The 21,974-nt window shown below is 39.3% G+C and overlaps 3 protein-coding genes across 3 annotated transcripts; 1 reads left to right on the top strand and 2 right to left on the bottom strand.

The window, feature by feature from the left end:
* The first annotated feature begins 3,746 nt into the window (after positions 1–3,746).
* On the top strand, positions 3,747–9,767 carry LOC146375050 (serine/threonine-protein phosphatase 2A 55 kDa regulatory subunit B delta isoform). Its single transcript, XM_084948551.1, has 10 exons — positions 3,747–3,926; positions 4,124–4,198; positions 4,738–4,835; positions 6,368–6,533; positions 6,618–6,730; positions 6,818–6,995; positions 7,109–7,273; positions 7,523–7,692; positions 7,835–7,926; positions 8,084–9,767. The coding sequence occupies exons 1-10, from the start codon at positions 3,920–3,922 to the stop codon at positions 8,361–8,363; spliced, it is 1,344 nt and encodes a 447-aa protein (XP_084804677.1). The 5' UTR covers positions 3,747–3,919; the 3' UTR covers positions 8,364–9,767.
* A 52-nt stretch (positions 9,768–9,819) lies between these two features.
* LOC146375049 (BCL2/adenovirus E1B 19 kDa protein-interacting protein 3-like) lies at positions 9,820–13,295 on the bottom strand. The gene is made up of 6 exons (XM_084948552.1): positions 13,058–13,295; positions 12,485–12,656; positions 12,294–12,354; positions 11,920–12,026; positions 11,577–11,726; positions 9,820–10,335 (listed from the first exon to the last, which is right to left on the bottom strand). The coding sequence occupies exons 1-6, from the start codon at positions 13,098–13,100 to the stop codon at positions 10,299–10,301; spliced, it is 570 nt and encodes a 189-aa protein (XP_084804678.1). The 5' UTR covers positions 13,101–13,295; the 3' UTR covers positions 9,820–10,298.
* Positions 13,296–16,310: 3,015 nt separating this feature from the next.
* Positions 16,311–21,670, bottom strand: LOC146375048 (alpha-2A adrenergic receptor-like). The gene has a single exon (XM_084949411.1). The coding sequence runs from the start codon at positions 21,275–21,277 to the stop codon at positions 20,081–20,083; it is 1,197 nt and encodes a 398-aa protein (XP_084805537.1). The 5' UTR covers positions 21,278–21,670; the 3' UTR covers positions 16,311–20,080.
* Positions 21,671–21,974: the final 304 nt, after the last annotated feature.

Here is a 21,974-nt window from a genome sequence, read left to right as displayed (position 1 = left end):
CCCGCGGCTGTGGCAAGCCGCAAGGATAATCTCCTTCAGACAATGAGACGATGTTGAAGGCTGTGCATGCAAATTATACTCTGCCATCTAAATTACAAAGACATACACAGACCTCAAGTCATCAGGCCTCATATCTCACTCATCTGGCCTCCTGGCTGTTAGGTTGCCAGAGGATACTATAGAGACAACAGAACAGAAATAATAAGAAAAAACACATGAGCCAAAACAAGAGTCTTGAATAATTGATTGTGTTTGTCTTTTGCTGTTTGTGTGTGAGAGTGTGTGTTTGAGTGAGAGCGAGAGTGTGTGTGTGAGTGTGTGTGTGTGTGTGTGTGTGTGTGTGTTAGGACTCAGGGTCTGGACAGAGCTTATGCCCCTGAGCAGAGCAGACACATCCACTGGCCAATGGTTTGTGTTAAAAACTGTCTGATTGACCAAATGTGGGGGAAGGGTATGTTTGTGCGTGCCGGGCAAAAATGAATGTGCATGGGTATTTATGTTCATGACTGTGTGTGTAAATTCAAAGAGAAATAGGTGAGGATAGTAGCTGCGATGTGTGTGATTTTTGGCAAACTAAACCTGGGCATGATTAGCTCATGTTGAAATCAGCGCTGGTTTTGTATTCAGTAACATGGGAATAAGATGAAGTAAAGATTTCCAGGATAACAAACGCTTTTTGTTAAACGGGCCAGGAATAGGTGTGTTGTAAGATGTTAAAAAGTCAATATACCTTCATTTTGTCTGTGCTGGTAATGAGCCATATTTTCTGGGGAAAATGGCTGCTTCTCCGGAGGCACCATGTCTACTGAATGTGGCCCTGATCCTGGATAAAACAGAAGGCTCACCAATCAATCTCTCCAGGTTGCCCACAGCCAGAGAAAGCAGCTGCACCACATGTTTGCCTTGCGCGATAGCGACAAGTTAACATACGGGCAGCACAGTAACCATCCACAAGCAGCCTCTAGCTGTCTTATAATGAATTCCCACAGGGATGGGGAACTATCAGAGTCAGTGGTGTTACTGGAGGCTCGGAATAAAGTCAACACCTCTCCTTATACCTGATGAAGCTACGGCACGGCAGCACACTCACACACACAGTCACAGCCACAACGCTCGACTCATACAAACGTGAACATTTCGAATGCACACAACGATTAAGCTGTACGGTTTATTAAATCATAAATTAGGCTGCAATCGGGCATTACACGTTCACGCAATGATGGTGAACAGAAATTGCTTGCTTTTAATAATGCAGTCTTATCGGGACAGCAGTTTTGTTTAATTCAATGTATAACACGTTATAAAGAGACATTTTAAATTAACGAAAAATCGCCATTCAGCAATTTCTTTAATTTTTTAAAAGCCCTATTTTTCATTCTGATTTGGACATCAGTGTGGCGTCTACACCCACACACCTACTGCTTTCAAATCATGATGTGTTTGTACTGTATTCACAAAGTAATGACTGACACAGTGGTCCACTTAGTCAAACATTTAAGCAATCAAAGTACAAAACACACCAAACCCATTTGGTGCACAGGGCTCGACACGTAGAAGTCAAGGGTGTTTTAAAAGGTTTAAGCGGTTGTTAAAATAATGATGGTTTTATGAAACACTGGTGGACCATCTTTTGTTAATTTAAAGCTAAATGCCCTCACATCTACTAACTGCAAATGAGATCAATACACAAGCTGGTGCTGTAGAGTTTCTCTGGTAAACTGACATTAGTCAACTGCATTTCAGACAGCACTTTCAGAAAATGCATAAATTACACCCATTATGTATTCATGTGTGGAATAATGTTAAACTGAGTGAGCAAAAAAAGTGCAATGCAGTCCATGTAGATAGATAGATAGATAGATAGATAGATAGATGGATGGATGGATGGATGGATGGATGGATGGATGGATGGATGGATGGATAGATAGATAGATAGATAGATGGATGGATGGATGGATGGATGGATGGATGGATAGATGGATGGATGGATGGATGGATGGATGGATGGATGGATGGATGGATGGATGGATGGATGGATGGATGGATGGATAGATAGATAGATAGATAGATAGATAGATAGATAGATAGATAGATAGATAGATAGATAGATAGATAGATAGATAGATAGATAGATCAAAGTATTTCCTCTGGTAGCGTTCCAGAAACTTTCAGAATCAATGCCAAGGAGTACTGCAGTTGTTCTGGTGGCAGGTGTTGACCCAACACCTTATAAGAACATTTACTTTTATGCTATATCTGTATAAATATCTCTATAGACAAATATATAGATATGTCTGTACCTGTATAGATAGTTAAATATAGATATATAGGTGTACTGAGAAAGAGAGTGAGGGAGTGAGAGAGTCTTCCTAACCTCCAGGCCTCTGCTCTGCTTCTTCCCGTGAGACTCTGCGTGAGTGATGAGACGATGTGTAGCTTGGGAGAAGGTTTTGGTGGGATTTGGCCCAGGTCTTCGAGGGTACATCGTTTTTATTCTCTTGCCACCTCCTAGACAATGTGCAGCTGCAAAAACCAAATATAAACTATGGGGAAAATACATATATATATATAATCAAACTTCAAGTCAGTGCAAGTGATGAGTTGGCTTCAAAAACACGCTATGATAGCTGAATAAAAACAAGCTTTAGACTATGCTTTTTCATATCTGCTTATTGGCATTTATCCACTGAACTGTGTATATATATCACCATATGTATTTAATTTAAAAAAATACACCATCTATGGCAGTTTTTTCTGTATGCACTACATCACACTTTATTTAAAAAATAAATACACAGAATATTTTTTCGTTGATTCTGTGTAAAATAGCTAAAACATTATTTTGTAGCTTGAAAAAATCACACTGAGTATTTGAAATAATATCAAATTAACCTAATATACTTTGAACCATTATCTAAGTTACCTTTGTTTGGTCATAGAAAACTGAAATTGCATGTGCAGAATTACCAGTTTTAGCCAATAAAACTAATTTAAAAAGCTCACTTACATTGTTGTGAAATTCTCTCATAGATTTAAATTCTGGATTCTTTGAATGGCAGGCTTCTTTCTAATAACACCTTCTTGCATTTGTTTTCACTGGACTTGTCAGACTCTTTTTACCTTTATCTTCGTGAAGAAATATAACAATAGAAACGGATACAGACTAAAATAAAGACTGAAAACTATATAGTGGATGCGGAGTAAACTGAATTTTCTCAGTTTTGCCGCTAGATGTCACCGATTGACCATCCAATACAGGCTGAGGTGTTACATGTTGTCACTATAATTCAAAGTGACGCTTTACTCAAAATCACACTTTGCATGTAAAATATGAAAAATAAAATAAAAAAAATTAAATGTCAAAAAACGTTTAACATGCAAACAAAATGTGTTTAACTCTTATTCATGGGCTGCTGTGCAAATCATTTTAATTAAACATATTTGCTCTGTGGATATATGACTGAAAAAAATGTAGATTTTCTTAGTTGTTTTTGCATGTGTAGCTGTTTATTTCAGTCACAGTGAAAATAACCAGGCGGGGATGTGTAAATTGTATTTGTCCTGCTCATTAGTGGGCAGCTAAATAGGATTAAAACTCCTCAATAAACATATATGTAAAACATGCAATTCATCGAAACAAAGCTGGGTGGATATAAAATCAGGTGAAAATGCACATTTACTGATATGATGCTCAGGAGGATGGATGGAGTCAGGATGTGGCATGTGTGCATGACGTCATTTCTCCATGTACTGTGCGCCATTTTGGAAGAAAAAAAAATCACGGATAATTTCCGTGGTCTTGACAGATCTGGACCCGAGTCTTCACACTGATTGTGGATGCTATCTATCTCCCCGAGCGCGCCGCACTGGTTGATAAGGCATTGGAAGCTGTGTACAACAAGAGCTGCTAAATGAAGCAATGGCGGGTAAGCTACTTTTTAAAGGAAGGGAAAAGGATCCACCTCACTTGGTGTGTGTGATGGCCTGAATCTGCAACTTGGCTAACCAGCGTTAGCGCTGGCAAGCTAAGTTGCTAGTTGTCAAACTGTGTCACTGTCAGGTCATTATTACCGCCCGATGAAGGGCGAGCCGGAATCACACTAACCCTGGTTTCTTTTTGCAGGAGTTGCAGGAGGAAATGATTTTCAGTGGTGTTTCTCTCAAGTAAAAGGAGCGATAGATGAAGATGTTGCGGAAGGTATGTGGCTAACGTTAGCTCGGCGGCTAGGCTACAGTGGTGGGCAGCTAGCTAGGTGGTCTGATGATGGTTCTCTGTGGGATTCACTTGAGGTGCACGAGAGCTGACGGCGGATGGACGCGCGTGCTTTTTTGCAAGACTGCTCTCGTGATTAGTGTAGACCTGTTTGTGGATCAGTTGCACAAACGTCCTTTCCTTGTAGATTACTGTGTGTCGCTAGCTCGCTATGAGCTAGCTGGTGGCTAAACTATTAAAGGGGGAGCGACCGTGCCCGTGACGTCAATGTGCTGCGTCCATAAATTGTCGAGTGACATCATGCTTGTTTTCATTCATACCTTAATGGGTGTACGTGATTTTATGTGGTTATCGGTATTTTACATTATATATATATATATATATATATATATATATATATATATATGAACAGTGGGACCAGACTTAGCCTGCAGCCCATTACAGTAGCATTCTAGCTGCCATCCCAACTACAGTGCGGAAGCTGAGCTGTGAGGTCTGATTCACAATGATTTGTGTCTTTTCAGCTGACATAATCTCAACAGTTGAGTTCAACTATTCTGGAGAGCTACTGGCAACTGGAGACAAGGGAGGCAGAGTAGTGATATTTCAGCATGAACAAGAGGTAAGGATCACACAGCAGTAACACCGTTCCAGAAGTGAAGCCCTAAGCTGTTGTTGTATATAAATATTAAATATTCTCTGAGCAGTATTTGCTTATTAATGATCATAAAACTGACCTTACAGCCCATTGTTAGTCAGTGGCACCAGTTTAGATCATCATGCAAATGTAGTGTTTGTAAGGTTGGGGAAACGTGCACTCAGCTGAGACTGAGGAAGTCATTTGGATGAATGCCTCCCACTGAAAACGCAACATCCAGATGAGCAGAATGAGCTCTCTGGGATACACTACATATAAAAGACCAAGTTTATTGTATCCATTTCAACAATACAATTTCTATGAATTTGTCTTGTTGTGCTCACATTTACCATAAGATGCATTCATCATCGTACAGCACAGAACAATGTAATGCGTAATAAAACTACATGTAAGAACTGAAGGCTGCATGCATATTTTAGGAAGTAAACAGTTGGCAGAAACACTGGCTAGGAACAAAGTGTGAGTGGTATTCAAACTGGATATTTTATTTATTTTGGTTTTAAGGTTAAATATTTAGGTACTAGACTATCATGGGAAGGTGTTATCTTAGTTTTTCTCAGTTTATTCATATATTTATTCAATTCAGTAAAACTTTATTGATCCTGAAGGTTGACCCCAAAGGAAATTGGGTTAAGGCTGCCGACCTTTGCCAGCGCCGTCTTACCCTTCTGACCATACATACATTACACAAACATCACATGGGGAAGACAGGCCAGAGAGGTATAACAATGGAAAATGCACAACACGAGGAAAGATAAGGAGCTCCAACAGGGAGATCAATTTGAGAACAGAAAAAAATCACCTCTGCACATAGCACATGAAAAAACTCTTAATACACCAAAGAAACACATGACAAGCAACAGGGGTGGGTAAAGGGTGAGAGACAGCCAATGTAGACATTACATCCGGGCCTGCAGCATAAGTGCTGGTCTCCTTGATCCACCGTCAGCATCGGAGGGGAATAAGCGTCAAAGGCGTTTGGACGGGTAGGGGGGATGAGTGTATTTATGGAAAATATGGTAAAGTTACAATGAAAATGTGCTATTAAACATTGTTTAGGGCATTTCAAAAAGCACAATGCCATGATCATAGTGTTTTACATCAGTACTCCATAATGGAACTGTTGTGAAAAATCTACATGTGGCTCCACGGTGTAGTAGTTTATACATGTACTTGGTCTATGGGTTTTTGGGGTTGTCTCAGGAAGACCAACTAATGTCTACTATGCAGAACCAAATATAAGGAGTTACCCACTTGGGCACCCCACTTGTAAATAACTGAGTGGCCGAAAATGTATTTTTTATTTATTTATTTTGCTTGTTGTTGATTGTGCTATTTTCTGTAATGAGCTTTCTTTTACATATTTATGCAAAAATATGAACAGGTAATGATGAAATCTTGTTTGTTTTTGGTTTTTTTGCTGTTGTTTTGGTTTTTTTAATGCCCTAAACAATACCATGATTACAGTGTTGTTTTTGTTGCCTTTTCCCCCTCAGTCTAAGAATCGTCCACACCTGCGTGGGGAGTACAACGTCTATAGCACTTTTCAGAGTCACGAGCCAGAATTTGATTATTTGAAAAGTTTAGAAATCGAGGAAAAAATTAATAAAATAAGATGGCTACCACAACAAAATGCTGCTCACTTTCTACTTTCAACAAATGGTAAGAGCTTTTTTCTGTTTTTCTTATTTGTTGATAATGAAGCGCTATGTTCCCTCTCCTAAAGCCTTTCCTTTTTCCCCCCAGATAAAACTATCAAATTGTGGAAAATTAGTGAAAGAGATAAACGAGCAGAAGGTTACAATCTGAAAGACGAAGACGGACGACTCAGAGACCCCTTTAGAATCACCTCTTTACGGGTGTGTTTAGCCGTCCCTCAGACCTGCCTCATTCTGAGCATGACTCTGTGTGATAACTTTTCTAAAATTGATTGTTGTACATTTCAGGTACCAGTACTGATGCCAATGGATCTCATGGTAGAAGCAAGCCCACGGAGGATCTTTGCAAATGCGCACACCTATCACATTAATTCCATTTCTGTAAATAGTGATCATGAAACTTACCTCTCTGCAGATGACCTAAGAATAAATCTATGGCACTTGGAAATCACAGACAGAAGTTTTAGTATCCTTTTTTTTTATATCAGAAAGCTGATTTTTAGATGTGTCTTAAAGTTTTAATAGCATTGCATCAATGTAAAATATAAGACTGCTAGCTCCTTAACAGTGTGCTAACAGATATTGTAGACATCAAGCCCGCCAACATGGAGGAACTGACAGAAGTAATCACAGCTGCTGAGTGCCATCCACATCAATGCAATGTATTTGTGTACAGCAGTAGCAAAGGAACCATCCGCCTGTGTGACATGCGAGCGGCAGCGCTCTGCGATAGGCACTCAAAGTGTAAGTACTTCTACCGTATTGTAGTGAAGCCATCGGTCTGTCTGGAAAATAGAGAATTCGAAAGTGCAGCGATTTCTGAAATTAACCTTAGTCTGACAATTTGTCTAGTTTTTTTGTTTTTTCAAAGATGCATCTGTTACCTGTTAATCTAATTTCTTTGTCGTGATCTGTAATTCAATTAAGAGCTCATAAAGATTCATTCAAGAATTTGAGGATTTCCCCCTTCGCCCTTTCCCTTTATTTTCTAAGTCTTTGAGGAACCAGAGGATCCCAGCAGCCGATCCTTTTTCTCTGAGATCATCTCCTCCATCTCAGACGTGAAGTTCAGTCACAGCGGACGCTATATGATGACACGTGACTACCTCTCCGTCAAAGTTTGGGACCTCAACATGGAGAACAGGCCAGTGGAGACGTATCAGGTGCTTAAACGTGCTTTTCTGGGGATTCAGTTTTAAATTACATTAACACTTGTGATCTTTTCTGGGACTTGGTTTTTATTTTTTAAAAAATCAACTGTAAGATAAAGCTTTGAACAGTTCCCTTTACATCGTTTCATTTCAGGTCCATGAATATCTTCGCAGTAAGCTTTGCTCTTTGTATGAAAACGACTGCATCTTTGACAAGTTTGAGTGCTGCTGGAATGGCAGTGACAGGTATGTTTCCTTCCTGCTGCAAAGGACAAGCATTTCACTCACTACTGTTTTTATAAATGTTGTTCCCGGCTTATAAGTTATATCAATCGGTGGTCAAACATTTGGTGTTACTGGAACAAATTCAAACATTGAGTTTATTTTTTACTCTCTCCGGCAGTGCCATCATGACAGGCTCCTACAACAACTTCTTTCGAATGTTTGACCGGAACACCAGGCGGGACATCACACTGGAGGCATCCCGAGAGAGCAGCAAACCACGGGCCACACTTAAACCACGTAAAGTGTCCACCGGTGGCAAGAGGAAGAAGGACGAGATCAGCGTGGACAGCCTGGACTTCAACAAGAAGATCCTCCACACTGCCTGGCACCCCAAAGATAACGTGATAGCTGTGGCAGCCACCAACAACTTGTACATTTTCCAGGACAAAATCAACTAGAAGATTTGGGGCTCCAGAGGATAGGGCTTTTACCGTACCTGTGTAGTTAAGCCTACTACTTGTCTATCTGTATAAGAAGAAACAGCCTTGTTGTCCTCCTGGTGAAGAATTTGAAAGCACGTGTCTACTTTTTTTGCCACAGGAGGTTGATCCATAGGCCTGTTTTATTTTGAGTCTGAGCTTAGGTTGTTTTTGCCTTTGGCACCAGGGCAATCGACATGCCCCCCTGACCCAGAAAGCCCAGTTCGGGTCTAATTGACAGAACGGCACTCCCTAGAGGTCAAACTCTTGAACGTTGGTGTTTGTGTTGACATTTTAAGCCTTCATTTCACAATTTAACAACAGAACTCTTGGAAGTACTTAAAAATGACGTCTTGTCAAGGTTGTATCATCAATTCAAAGTTTTTGGGCCCTCTGAAGCACGGATGAATGGCCAATAAGCCTAACTGTAACATTCCCCATTGGTCATGTATTCAAGCCACACAACTGGTGGAAAAGGCCATGAATTTGGAAAAGCGGACATGTTTCTCCCCCCAAACCCCACCCCCTTCTCTTATTTTACCCCAGTCAATACGGTGACATAATTTCACTGACTGTATCTACTCAAGTACACCTTGTCATCCACATAATAAAATAAACTAAATCTACAGACGTGTTTTTAAATTTAGAAGTATGTATTAAAACATGTTTATTGCTTTGCATGTTTTTATGTTGTAGAGAGGTGGAAAAATCTCCAGTCACACCACTGTCTATTGAGCAGATCTCAAGAAAACCTTGTTAAGGAAATACCATTCGGGGCTACCAGTTTGAGAACCACTGTTGGAGACAACCTATAACGTGTTTGTGTCAAGAGATTCAAGTTCTAGTTTTTGCTCATGTTTAGGATGCAGGCTGGAAACTACACTGCACAAGATGGGGTCCAGGACAAAGGGAATCTGCAGCCTTAATACCTACTTCTATCAGTGACAGCTACAAGTTATGTCCCCCAATGTTTTACAAACCTCATGTGCATTATTTGTAAATCCTATTTTATAGTTATGTCCTCATATACTGCTGCTACACGTGGCTGTCTATGAAAACACCGAGGAGGAAATTGCACACCATACAGTTTGTGATAGAGTGCCTCCGGATCACGAGATAAGTAGGACATTAAGACAGGCCTCATACATGTGCCCTTACTCATTTATTAGGGATGTCACCCAAATTTGAACTGCATATTGCAAATGTGGATCTTATCTCTGTAGTTGTGAACGCAGAAATGAAGGTTGACTACACAAAATATACTGATGAAATTAAAACAAACACATAATGCATTGTCTTTGTCCATTGATTCCTAACATGGTGGCAATGTATTCACTTGTTTATTATTTTGACCAAAGTTCAATAAAATTTTAATTGTGTTCATCTGCTGTTCGCCTGCTCTGCATCATTGTGAATTAAATCAACTGTAACACAGTTAAGGTCATGCATACGTTTCACACTTTTAATGTTTTTTGATGATGAACATGTGCCATTTCTATGCTGTTTGTTCTTTTTTGAAAATCACAATTTATCATTGCACAACTAAGCAATCAGTAATGAGTGCCATTAACTAATCTAAAGATTCCCCAAAACAAATAAAACAGTCAAGTTAAATTTCTTTGAGCCATCTGCCTCCTCTAAAAAACTGCTTGCATTATTTTTTAAAAAAAAAAAAGTTATTTGAGTTCAATCAAAAGAAGAAAACGCCGCTGCTGTGTTCAGAGGTTTACACCCAAAAAACAGCAATGACTGATCCCTCAACTCTCCACACTGCTGTGGGAAATGTGGAACACTGAATTCAACAGGACCACATCACATGGCTACTACATTTCCTTTGATCATTAGAAGGACCCATTTTAAGGCATGCCAAGATGGTTGCATGACGTTGATGTGGTAGTGCCAAGTGCCACGATCCTATTTAGGATGTGTTAGGCGCCTTCCAATATATATCCTACCAGGAAAGAAGAAAACAGAAATTAAGATGCTGCTTTAAAACATAAACACAACTAACTAGATGTATCTACTGAAATTGTTTTTTAACCGGGTAAAATGCAAACTCAATGACCACCAAATTAAGTACAACTTTTCAGCCAATGGCAGCAACTCAAAGCATTAAGGCATGCAGACATGGCCCAGATGACCTGCTGAATTTCAAATCGAGCAACAGAATGGAGAAGGTGACTCAAAGGAATTTGAACGTGGCTATTGGTGCCAGATAGGCTGATCTAAATGTTTCAGAATCTGCTGATCAAGCAGGATTTTCCAACACAGCCATCTCTAGGGTTTACAGAAAACGGCCTGAAAAAGAGAAACTTGAACAGCAGTTCTCTGGTTGAATATGCCTTATTGATGCCAGAGGAGTATGGCCAAACTGCCTCAAGCTGATGGCGAGGCAACAGTAACTCAAATAGCAACTCATTACAAGCAAGGTATGCAGAAGCGCTGCCTCTCCAGCTAATTTGCATTTGCTCATCAAAACTGGACATTAAAATGAAATTGGAAAAACATTTGTTATAAAACAGAATTTGCTATAAACAACATGAAAGATCCATCCTGTAGTTTTCAGGCGGTGGTGGCAGTGGGATGGCATGGTGGATATTTTCTTGGCACACTTTGGGCCCCTTCATACCAGCGAAGCATCACTGATATGGACCAAAATCTCTGAAGAACATTTCCACCAATTTGTTTAAGGTGTACCTAATGAGGTGGCCAGTGAGTTTATGTGGTAGTTTTTTAATGTAAAAGTCCAAAATACGATGTGTTGAAATAATGCTCTATAGAATAATAACCACAGGCTCCTAAATAAAGACAATTATATTCTCTGTCATTTTGAAGTTGATATACTTCAGGGAGTATCTTACCTAAACCTATCTGCTGTTTATCCAGTCAGACATTGTTCTAAACATCATTATGTTTGTTTTATTTTTACATATATTTCAGTGTTTTGTTGTGATGACACTGTCGTTTTTCTATCCTGCAAATCCTGCAAATGTTAAGAGAATACTGATTGGTCATTATTTAATATACAAATACCATTTTTAAGTGCATGTAAAATGATCCCAATATTTATGTGAAAATAGAAAACATCAGGTCTAGTGGGTCAACAGTTTCTGCAGCAACTCAAGATGTTCCCATACAGTGTTTTTAGTTTTTGCATACTGCCTGAGTTAAAGATTAAATGATGCTGCTTACCCTAAGCCAACAGCGAGTATGTGGGAAATGATAAATGATGGAAGGAAAAGCTTCAGAAAGTCAGAAGAGAGAAAGCCTCCCTTCTTCATGACGCTGGTTTTCCTGATGCTGAGAGAGGTTGAGCGCTTAGGGTGCTTCAGCAGGAACTCCCTACAGAGCGACACATTAATTTTTCATTGTTCTGAATACATTAAGATCAAGTGAGTGCCAGTTTAATGTCACACCGGCACCTTTGCTCACACAGACATCATTCCAAATTCTATGAATCACAATTACAAATCATGGCATGTAATAATTATAGTTGGGGTAAAAGATTATCTCTAATTGTGATATGACTACTTACTTTGGTGGACTGTTCTCAGGTCGGCTAGACCAGTCCCAGATCCAGTCAGCATTTTTCTTCATCAGGTTCTCAACTTCCCGTATTCTCTCTTGGAAATCTTCATCTGACTAAAAGGGGGAAAAAAATAATTAAAAAAATAATAATAATAAAATTATGTCACAATACATTTAGCTTTAACAAGGTTATGAATAATGCATAAACATAAAACTATATATAAAGAAAACAGATTGTTTTCAACTTGTCTAAGCAGGAAAAGCCCGACTCAGCTGTTAAGTAAGGATCTCCTTTAAGTGGAACGCCATTATAATTAAGAATACTTTCCCTTGCCTGCTATAACATGTCCAAATTTCTGCTGTGAGAAAAGCTTAATGTACCTGTGAGCTATTCCCCTCTGAGCCTTTCCACAGAAGAAGCGGGGTCTGTGCTCTGCGTGGGCTGTTGTGAAGAAGAACAAGAAGGAGAAGGAGAAGAAAACACATAAGGGAAACTCAGCTCACGACTTCTTCATATTACTCAACAAACAGAGGAAAAACTGCTCTTCCCCCTTCTGGCCACCCCCACCAACCTGTTGCACTGAGAGCTTCCTCTGGAGCTGCTCCTGCCTGATTCGTGCTGTGCTTCTAGCAACATTTTCTCCATGTCGGCTGCCAGGCTGGATGAGGGAATTTGCTCCTGGCTTCCTTGCTGACTGGCACTTTGGGAGCCATTCCCACTGAAATGCAGCTCAACCCAGGAACCTTAAATCAAATGCAAAGTCTTTAAACATGAATCCTGGTTATCCAGTACTACATCACAGGCCTATCTCGGCTAGGATAGGAATGCAGTCTCTGCGCATAGAGGAACAATAAACAAATGAGGACTGTTTTTAGCTTGTAGGCATTTTCATCGTGGCAACACTGCAGATTAGCCTTAATAACTAACTAGAACCATGGCCTACCCTGTATAGCTGTGTCTACACGTCTTATAGGTATATAAATCAATGTGGAGTTGAGATTCAATCTCGCTATTTAGCCAAACACCCCTATCGACTGGCTTTTCACGTGGTCAGGCTAGGTGACGTTATTTACTCGTGGTGTTTAACTATCGTCTACCGCTAACAACAACACTGGCAAATATAAATTTGGCGTAAATACTTCACCTTGCAGACTCTCGTCAGAGGAAGCGTCCACCGGTAGCGACATTGCAGCGGTATAATGCAGTCTCCGCAGGTTTAAAGGCCTATATATCAGCGAAATGGTGGCGAAATGCCTGCAAGCAGCTGGAGCTCCAACTACCACAATAACAATGACGCAACATTGTGTTTATCTAAAATGTGATTGGCTCGGAAAGGAGAGCACGCGCGCCACGCTCTCCCTGCGTGTTGCTCATGCGCGTTCACGCCCGCATGCAAGGACACGATTTATGACCCACCTCGATAAACACGTATCCGAGTTATTTGTGAAAATTTTATGCAAGCAGCGCTACAGAGAAAATGTGCTTATGTCAGCTGACTGTGTCTCACATTTTTGGTTTAACCTTCACTGCAGCAGTTATACACATCTGTCTGCAGAGGGCAGTCATAACTAGGATGACCAGATCCCCCCCCCCACAGCTTCAGACAATGTCCCACATTTTGACTTGTTCTGCAGGATATGCACTTTTCTAAAGTCTGGCTTTTACCCTTTGTATATGAAGTGAAGGCTTTTTTATTATAGTCAGAAGAAGGTCATCCGGTATAATGCCATACTCAAAAGGGAAAATTACAAGTCACCAAAAAGTCACATGCTTTGGAGAAGGTGTTTCTACACCAATCTGCATTTTATAATTAATCTACGGCTTTCTTCTACAGGGTGCCTTTTGTTTTGTCTCCCTTCCCTCACCCTCTACTGCTCGTGACAGATGACTGCCCCTCCCTGAGCCGGTTCCTGCTAAATGGGAGTTTTTCCATCCCACTGTCGCCAACCTGCTCGTAGGAGGTTGTCGGATTCTAACTTAAAAGTTACACAACTTCATAGTGTAAAACTCATAATCAATGATCTTTACTCTTGCATGACTATGTGTCAGTTCCATAGTCTACCAACCTAATTAAATTAATGCTTACTCGTTTGTACAGTTTTTCTTTCAACCAAGAACTGAATAACAACATGCTGTTTGGGAACAGCTAGACATATATTATATTGTATTTATTGTTCACAATTTCTTCAACCGGCTAGTCCAAATCTACAATCTCAAATTTGGGACTTGCAAATACAATTATGTTTGTGGACATGGAAATTAGTTTGGCTCATTATTCTTCCTAAATTGCATTACTGTGGGGGCTTATTATTATGGGTTGTGTACTGCTTCCTCGCAGGCAAAGGTTTACACAGTTTACCACATCATTTTAAAACACAGATAAAATACTTTGTTAAAAAATGTTACCAAACAGTTGATATCTTATGAGAAATGAAGTTTGCAAAAGCATGCAGTGAGTGGTGCTTCAGTTTGTGGTGCTTCAGTTTGTGGTGCTCGTGATGTTCCACCTTTTATCTTTTTAACATTTAGCTCTACTAGATGTAGATGTCAGCTAAAAGTACAGAAAAATATCTCAAACCTCAAACTCAGTTCAAACATATTTCCAAATTAAAGTGCATAAATTGGATTTATCAGCTAATGTGTACAGACAGATATAAGGAATATTCCCAAAAGAGCCAAGGAAGGAAGTCCCAATTTTGGGTATTCGATTAAACCAGAAATTTGTATCTGGAAACCTATCACTAATCTGTGTAGATAATCTGCCATTTTTATCAGACGGACTGCTTTCCGGGTAGAAGAAAGCCAAATTCCTGTTTGCATTAACCAGACCGCAAACGTATTAATAAATTGTGGTATAAGAAAACCTATCATTAGTGCATGAACAATAATACCTGGTGGCACAAAAACAGGGAACACATCATTCCACGTCACATGGTATTAACAAATTACTGCAGTGGTAATAACTTACTACAAATGTGTTGTTATGCAGCAGTCAAAGGAAAGGAATGATGTTCTTTTTAGATAGATTAAAGCAGCTCTTCATAACTGGATGAGGCATGGACCACTCCAACATCCTGCTGAAGAGATTCATTATTTTTCATGTAAATGTTACATTTTGAAAAAAGCATCTGGAAAAACATTCAGGCTAATTGGAATTAACTGGATTTAACTTGGACCTAATTTTCAAATATTAAGTGAGATCCTTGGCAATTATTTTTATTGTCTGATATTGCCTTTATTCTGTCTGCATGTTGTCATGTTTTTATTTCACAATTAGATACTGTAATTTACACTAAATTACTTACTTAGACTAAACAATTAGGTGCACCTGCTCAATGGCTCTTTATCTAGGTAGCAAATCAAGCAACTCTTAAACTTAAACCAAGCATCAGGATGGGGAAGAAGGGTGATTTAAGTGACACTGAACAGAGAATGTTGCAAGACGGCTGAGCTGAGTGTTTCAGAAACAGGCTGATCTCCTGGGATTTTCCAACACAACCATCTCTAAGGGTCACAGAGAATTGTCTGAAAGAGAAAATTCCCAGTGAGCTTTAGTTTTCTGAGTGAAAATGCCTTGTCAGTGACACCAAAGAATATCTGCGTATTGTTTGTGACAATGTCCATCACTTTATGACCACAGTGCATTCATTTTCTAATGACTGCTTCCAACAGGATAATGCATCATGTCACAATGCTCATATCATCTTAGACTGGTTTCCTGAACATGACAATTTGTTTACACTGCTCAAATGGCCTCCACTGTCACCAGATCTCCAAAAGAGTAGCTTTAGGGTGTGGCGGAAATTATGTGGGAAATTTGTAGCATGGATGTCCAGTTAGCAAATTTGTAGCAACTGCCCAATGCTCTAATTTCAAAATTAACTCAAATATTCTGAGGAATCTTTACAACACCTTGCTGAATCTGTGCCACAATAATTTAAGGCAAAAAGGGGGTCCAGTCAAGTACTGGTAAGGTGTAAGTAATAAAGTGGCCAGTTTGCTTCGTCGTCTTAGAGCCTTTTAAAAAGAGATGAGGTAGAGACTGAGACTTTGCTGGAGTTGTGAGCCTATAAAGCCACACATCTATCCACCTTGTTATGCCAGTGTGTTGGTGTATGGTAACTGGAAGCATATTCAGAGATTAATTGTTGGGTGTCTGAGTGATGAGGACAGAAATTATTGCAAGCTTGATCGGGAGTTGGTGTTTGCATAGTTCACTTATATGTTTGTGGATGTGTTTGATGACATCATCCGGGAGCATATGATGGTGCTGGCGGAAGACAAGGATTGAATACAATCAATACTACAGACAGGACAAGATGCCTCAGGAAGAATTATGATGTCCGGAGTAGGAAATTTGCAAGAGCTACACTCGGTATCAATGAAGGTGTGCTGCAGACGGTGATGGCACTTTCCCAGCGGGCAGAGCTGCTTGACTTGACAAAAAGAATCAAACTTGTTTTCAGACTCAGACTTTTATTAAATTATTTCTCATTTATGAGGTCACAAATTTGTCAGAATAATAGGACCTAAACAGCTCACTCTTTCACCTTTTCCATCAATTTGCCCTTCTTATCCTCTCTCACACACACGTACTCATACCCAAAGAGTTCTTTCAGAGTGTACTTTCAAGCACATGTTGTTCATAAAATAAAATAAGTTGCTCTTTATTATCCAAGAAAGACAAAGAGTTGACCCAAAAATGTGACTCGTTTACAAACTGCTGTATAACTACAGTTCTACTCATCATATTGTGTTGGCAGTAAGTGTTCACCTATGCTCTGCTTTTAGCATTTATGCAGAGATAAATGCTAACATAGCGGCCACTTCTTGAGCCTGGTTCTATTGAAGGTTTCGTCCTGTTAAAGAGCACTTCCCACTGTCGCCAAATCATTTGCTCATAGGGGGTCACATGATTGTTGGGGTTTTCTCTGTTTTCTTTGTGTTATTGTAAAATATAAATGACCTTGAGATAACTGTTGTTGTTTTTTGGCGCAGTATAAATAAAACTGAATTGAATTGAATAGATAAATGCTAAAAGCAGGACTGCTTTCATATTTCTCATTCAAGTAGCACTTGCATAAGGTATCTTTTGAGTAACTACAATCTAACCATCAGGTACTGTGAAATAAACTCGCGTTAACTGAATTTGCTGATGGTTTTGATGAATAATTGAGCAGGGATTTTCTGCTGTAGCTCAATACAAACAGGAGGTAAATATGATTAAAGTAAAGTATGAATTAGTAAAGACTGTGCTGGCTGACCCAAAGAATGAACTTTGATTTGTTGCCATATTTGAAATATTTATTCAACTTCACATTATCCATGCACTTTGGCTGTCTTTATTTCCTCGTTGAGGTCCTCTTTTCCCTGGGGTTTTCTTCTGGAGATCAAAAATAGTCTCTAATTGCACCAGTCTTGGAAAACAGAAAACACTGGGCTGCAAAGCTATTGCAGAAATGTCCATATTTTTGATTTTCCTCCTACTATGTTGGGTTATCATTTTATAATTTCTCGCAAAGAAAAATGCAGCCATCTTCTGCATAATTAGACAGCTAGAAATATTATCCTTAAATATATTAAACACATTCAGAAAACTAGGGATTGAAATATTTATTTTGGATGCAATGTGAGCACAGTGAGATCACGAGGCAAATTAAACAGGAGGCTCCTGCTGCTTACATCCCAGAGAATCTAATTTGATTGTCTTGCATCCTTATCAATTCAGGGGGGAGGAAGTATTATATGCCCCAGTGTGCATGATGCATTGTGCTCAAACCATAATGAATGACCCAACATTCAATTAAAAACACTCTATTCATCACCAGCTATGATTTAAACTTGTTAGTGTGACCTTGATGTTTCTCTGACTCTGTGCAATCCTGCCTTGGCAGTCCTTGTTTATTCAAGATGCACACTTTTCTCAGTGCTTTTTAATTGTCTCTAAGTTAGACCCCTTTGAGATACATGGCTAGCAGCTTTAAAGAGTACTTATTGAGTTGTAAGTGGGAAGAAATTAGAATAAAATGATGGAAGCTGAGCAGAGAGCTGCGTGAAAGTTGTAAGAACTTTCGCCAGAAGCAGCTTATAAAGGATGTCAGATGCATAAATCGCAGTGCTCTGTGGCCTGTAGAGAGGGAAATAAATCATTCTCTCTGCAGACCGTGCAAGTGGTCTTCTGTGTGCTAATGTAAGTGCTTATTTATCTAACCAACCGTCAGTCCCACAGCACGTTGAAAAAACATCCAGCCATATTTGACGCAGTCAACATTTGTCTGTATTTTTGTGATTTACATATAACTCTTGTTATACTTCACGACTTCTACTTTTGTATTAATCTTTTGGCCTAGTAATGTTATGGGCCTCTTGGCATTTAATTTCTCTGTTGCTTGGTGAGTGTGTTAAAAATGTAATTTATGCATCCTGCTGCTCAAGCATAGCAGCAGACTCCAGGAGAATTGTTATTTTAATTAAAGGATGAATTCAGACGGCAATCACTGCAGTTTCATCGTTCAAACCATACTGATGTGCAGCAGTAGAAATATTTGTTTTGAATACTTTATAGTACTAAATAGTTTTTTATGTTTATTTGTAATACTAATACAAGCAGATACCTGTCACAATGTTTCAAAAGATAATCTATTCTTATTAGGGCTGCTATAGCAGACCCTTTAGAAATTATGATATATATCGAATAAACCCTCATTACCACAAAGCTTCCATTACAGTGTGTTTTTTTTTTATTCCTTTTGACAAATTGTTCGCGGGAACATTCGACAGTCAGGTCGATAGTTTGCCATTCCTAATGGATGTTGTATTTTAAGACTCTGAGACATGGCTGAACCCACACATGTGTACCACAGGAATCTCAAAACACCAGAGTCCCAAATAACAAGCCATGGGAATCACTCTGTTGTATGAGAGGTGACTGGGGGTGGAAATGTTTGCTAAGTTAAAACAATTACGGATGGCTTATTTACTTTATGTCAGGTTCACAGGCTAATAGTGGCTTGGAATTAGAACTATAAAGAAAGGTTTTAGTGTTCTGAAAAGTGTGGTTAAATAGCGACAAGACAATGAATGGTGATAACACACCAAGTAGGATAACAACGCATTGATAAGCATGTGTGGATATTAACTTCACAGTGTTTGCAGGAGCCAATCATATTTCTATTGCTCCATGACTTCTGTTTGACTCAGGGGAAGGATTTAATGATATCCTGATATGAAGGACTATAATTCACAATGAACTGAATTAGATATTGTTTTGCCACCCGTACCTCCAAGGCATCATTTTCTCTTCAAATAATTGTCTTATTCATGCATTTGTTGTTTGAGAATAGTTGGTGCTGTGGGGATAGCATCCTTTGGGTGCAACTTGTTATTATGACTTGGTGCTATTGATTGTACTATACAAAGTATGATTTTTTTATTGGCAATATTGTAGCATTTACAGTTATCTACATTCCTTAAATGTGTTTATGTTTTTAATTCAAGTGGCATAGACAGAGAAGCTTATGTGCATCAATGTAGCATTCCTTCAGCCTGCTGTGAGCGCATCACTAAGGTTCAAACATAATACTTATATGCTTATTTAGACTCCTTTGACATTCTTGTGGATTAACAGTAATGTATAATTATCACTAGTAATCATTTTCTTCAGCTACTCCATGAACAGTCACTTTGATGAAGCCGTGGCATGTTTATTGTGGTAACGTCTAAGCCAAATGTCTGCCTTTGTATTACCAACATGGACAATTTTGCATATGTTGAGCAGACTCTGTTGCAATATGCTTCTGCTGACTTCTACAAGCTATTAACTTTGAAGCTAAAAACAAACACAGGATATCAGTTTAAATACTGTATACCAGCATAACCATGTAGAAAATGTGCATCATCAACATTGATACAACTTCACAATATCAAAGCTTTAACTCACAGGTTGTCCAAATATAATACGAGCTGTGTAGCAAATGCACATTTAAGTATGATTTAATATCGCAAAAACGAACACTTCATATCAATAAAACATTAATATATAACAGAAAAAATGCCCTTTTCTTTTTCAAATATTCAATATTGTCTAATATTTTCAAAGGTTACAATAACAGATAAATGTATGACCAAACGCCCTTTAGTGTTCAAAATGAATGCATAAAAGTATTTATTACACTCTTCTGTCCCTTTTACAAAGGATCTTTTTAAAGGATTTCCTGAAGTCATTATTGAATACAGTGTATATGACGGGGTTTAGTGAGCTATTGCAGTAACCTAACCAGAAGAACATTTTGAACAGGGTCTCTGGCACACAGCACTTGTCACACACAGCGGTGAGCGTGTACGTGAAAAAAAAGGGGAACCAGCAGAGAACAAACACTCCCATGACTACAGCCAGAACAAATGTAAAGCGCCTCTCTCTGTACTGCCTTCCTTTCCACCTTCTCCCTCTCTCGCGGGACTCCGGCTGTGGTTTTGAAGCGCTTTCTCCGGGATTCACCTGAGTCACTTTTGCTGTTTTCATAGCCTTCTTCTTTGTAAGTGAACATAAGATTGTTTCATTCCCATCAGAAGAGGAGGGTTCTTCCTCCACATCAAGCTCATTAGCCTCTTTACCGTCTTCTCCTCTCACCTCCCTCTGTTCTCTGTCTTTTCTCTCCAGCGTGTCCAAACCGAACTTTGGGTCTTCTGAGTTCCCATTGTGTCTTTGCCTTTCTCCAGGTGGGGCTCTTGTTCTTTTCTTGGCAATCTGGTAGATTCTAACATACACCGTAATCATAATGACGCAGGGTACAAAGAAGGAGGCACAACTGGAGAATATGATGTACCATTTCTCACCATTAATGTCACATTCAAGACTGTCTGTTTTGTCCTTTTTCACTGTGATAAGCGGAGGAAATGAAATGAGAGCTGCCAGTATCCAAACTAAGCAGACTTTGCCTTTAATCCTGAGTGGTGTCCTTCTCAGGTTATACTCAATGGCTTGTGTGACAGACCAGTATCTGTCCAGGCTTATTGCACACAGATGAACAATGGATGATGTGCAGAAAAGAACATCCAAAGCCAGGTAGATTCCACACCATACCTTCCCAAAGAACCAATAACCCATCAGTTCATTCGCTAAAGAGAATGGCATCACTAAAGTGGCAACCAGGATGTCTGCACATGCTAGAGAGACTAAAAATAAGTTCTGAGGTGCTCTCAGGACGCGGCTTGTCATCACAGCAATTACTACCATGACATTACCAAACAGTGTTAGCAGGATAAGGATACCCACCAGGATTGTTAGAGGCACAGAGGTCTGCACAGTATAAGGGTTCCTCCCAGGCAAAGTCACATTTCCACTGTTGAAGATAAAACAACCCATCAGAGTGAGCTGTGATGTCGATGGTATGGTCTGAACGGGGCTCTGTCAGGAGGCTTGGAAGCTGTGCTCCAGCAGTCTATTAATTGCATCCATTCAAGAACACGGCACAGAGTTGAGGCTTTTCATTTTGTTCACTGGAAGAGTTTCCTTCAAAGATATCTATGCTTCTTTCCTCTTTGTCAATTATAAAATAGAGACCAAAAAAAGCAAGGATTGGGTTTTTTTTTAATATAAACTAAAAAGACAAACAAGCAGTAAAAGAAATAAAGGGAACCTATTTATTCCCTGTTTTTCACATAAGATAGTTTTAAGAGTACTAAAAAAAATCGTTATCCACTAACCTTCAAGAATAAAAGCTTCTGCTAAATCCCCTGGAAGGTTTTGTAAAACAGACTTATATTGCAGGCAGATCTTTTCATCTAGTGCAGCTGAAGAGGAGCACATCTTTTATATAGGCTTATCTGACGCTGGGGATCTGTGACGCTGGAATGGGCGGGGCTCATCTCACACTGGACATTTAACAAGAGATTGGGGGTTGTTCTAAGACCATGAAACCACTGGCTGATCGTGACAATAATAATATTGTTGATTTATAGAAACAATATATGTAGTCTATTAAATTTAATTAGAATGGATTAAAAGCACACATTGGGTTTTTCATTTCTGTTCCATGAACAGATGGTGAGATGTTTTAAAG

The sequence above is a fragment of the Perissodus microlepis genome, chromosome 13, assembly GCF_051167445.1.
Source record: "Perissodus microlepis isolate ML-2025 ecotype Zambia chromosome 13, ASM5116744v1, whole genome shotgun sequence".
Taxonomy (NCBI): Eukaryota; Metazoa; Chordata; class Actinopteri; order Cichliformes; family Cichlidae; genus Perissodus; species Perissodus microlepis.
The sequence above is the reverse complement of the archived record's forward strand: the minus strand, read 5'-3'. Positions and strand labels throughout refer to the sequence as shown.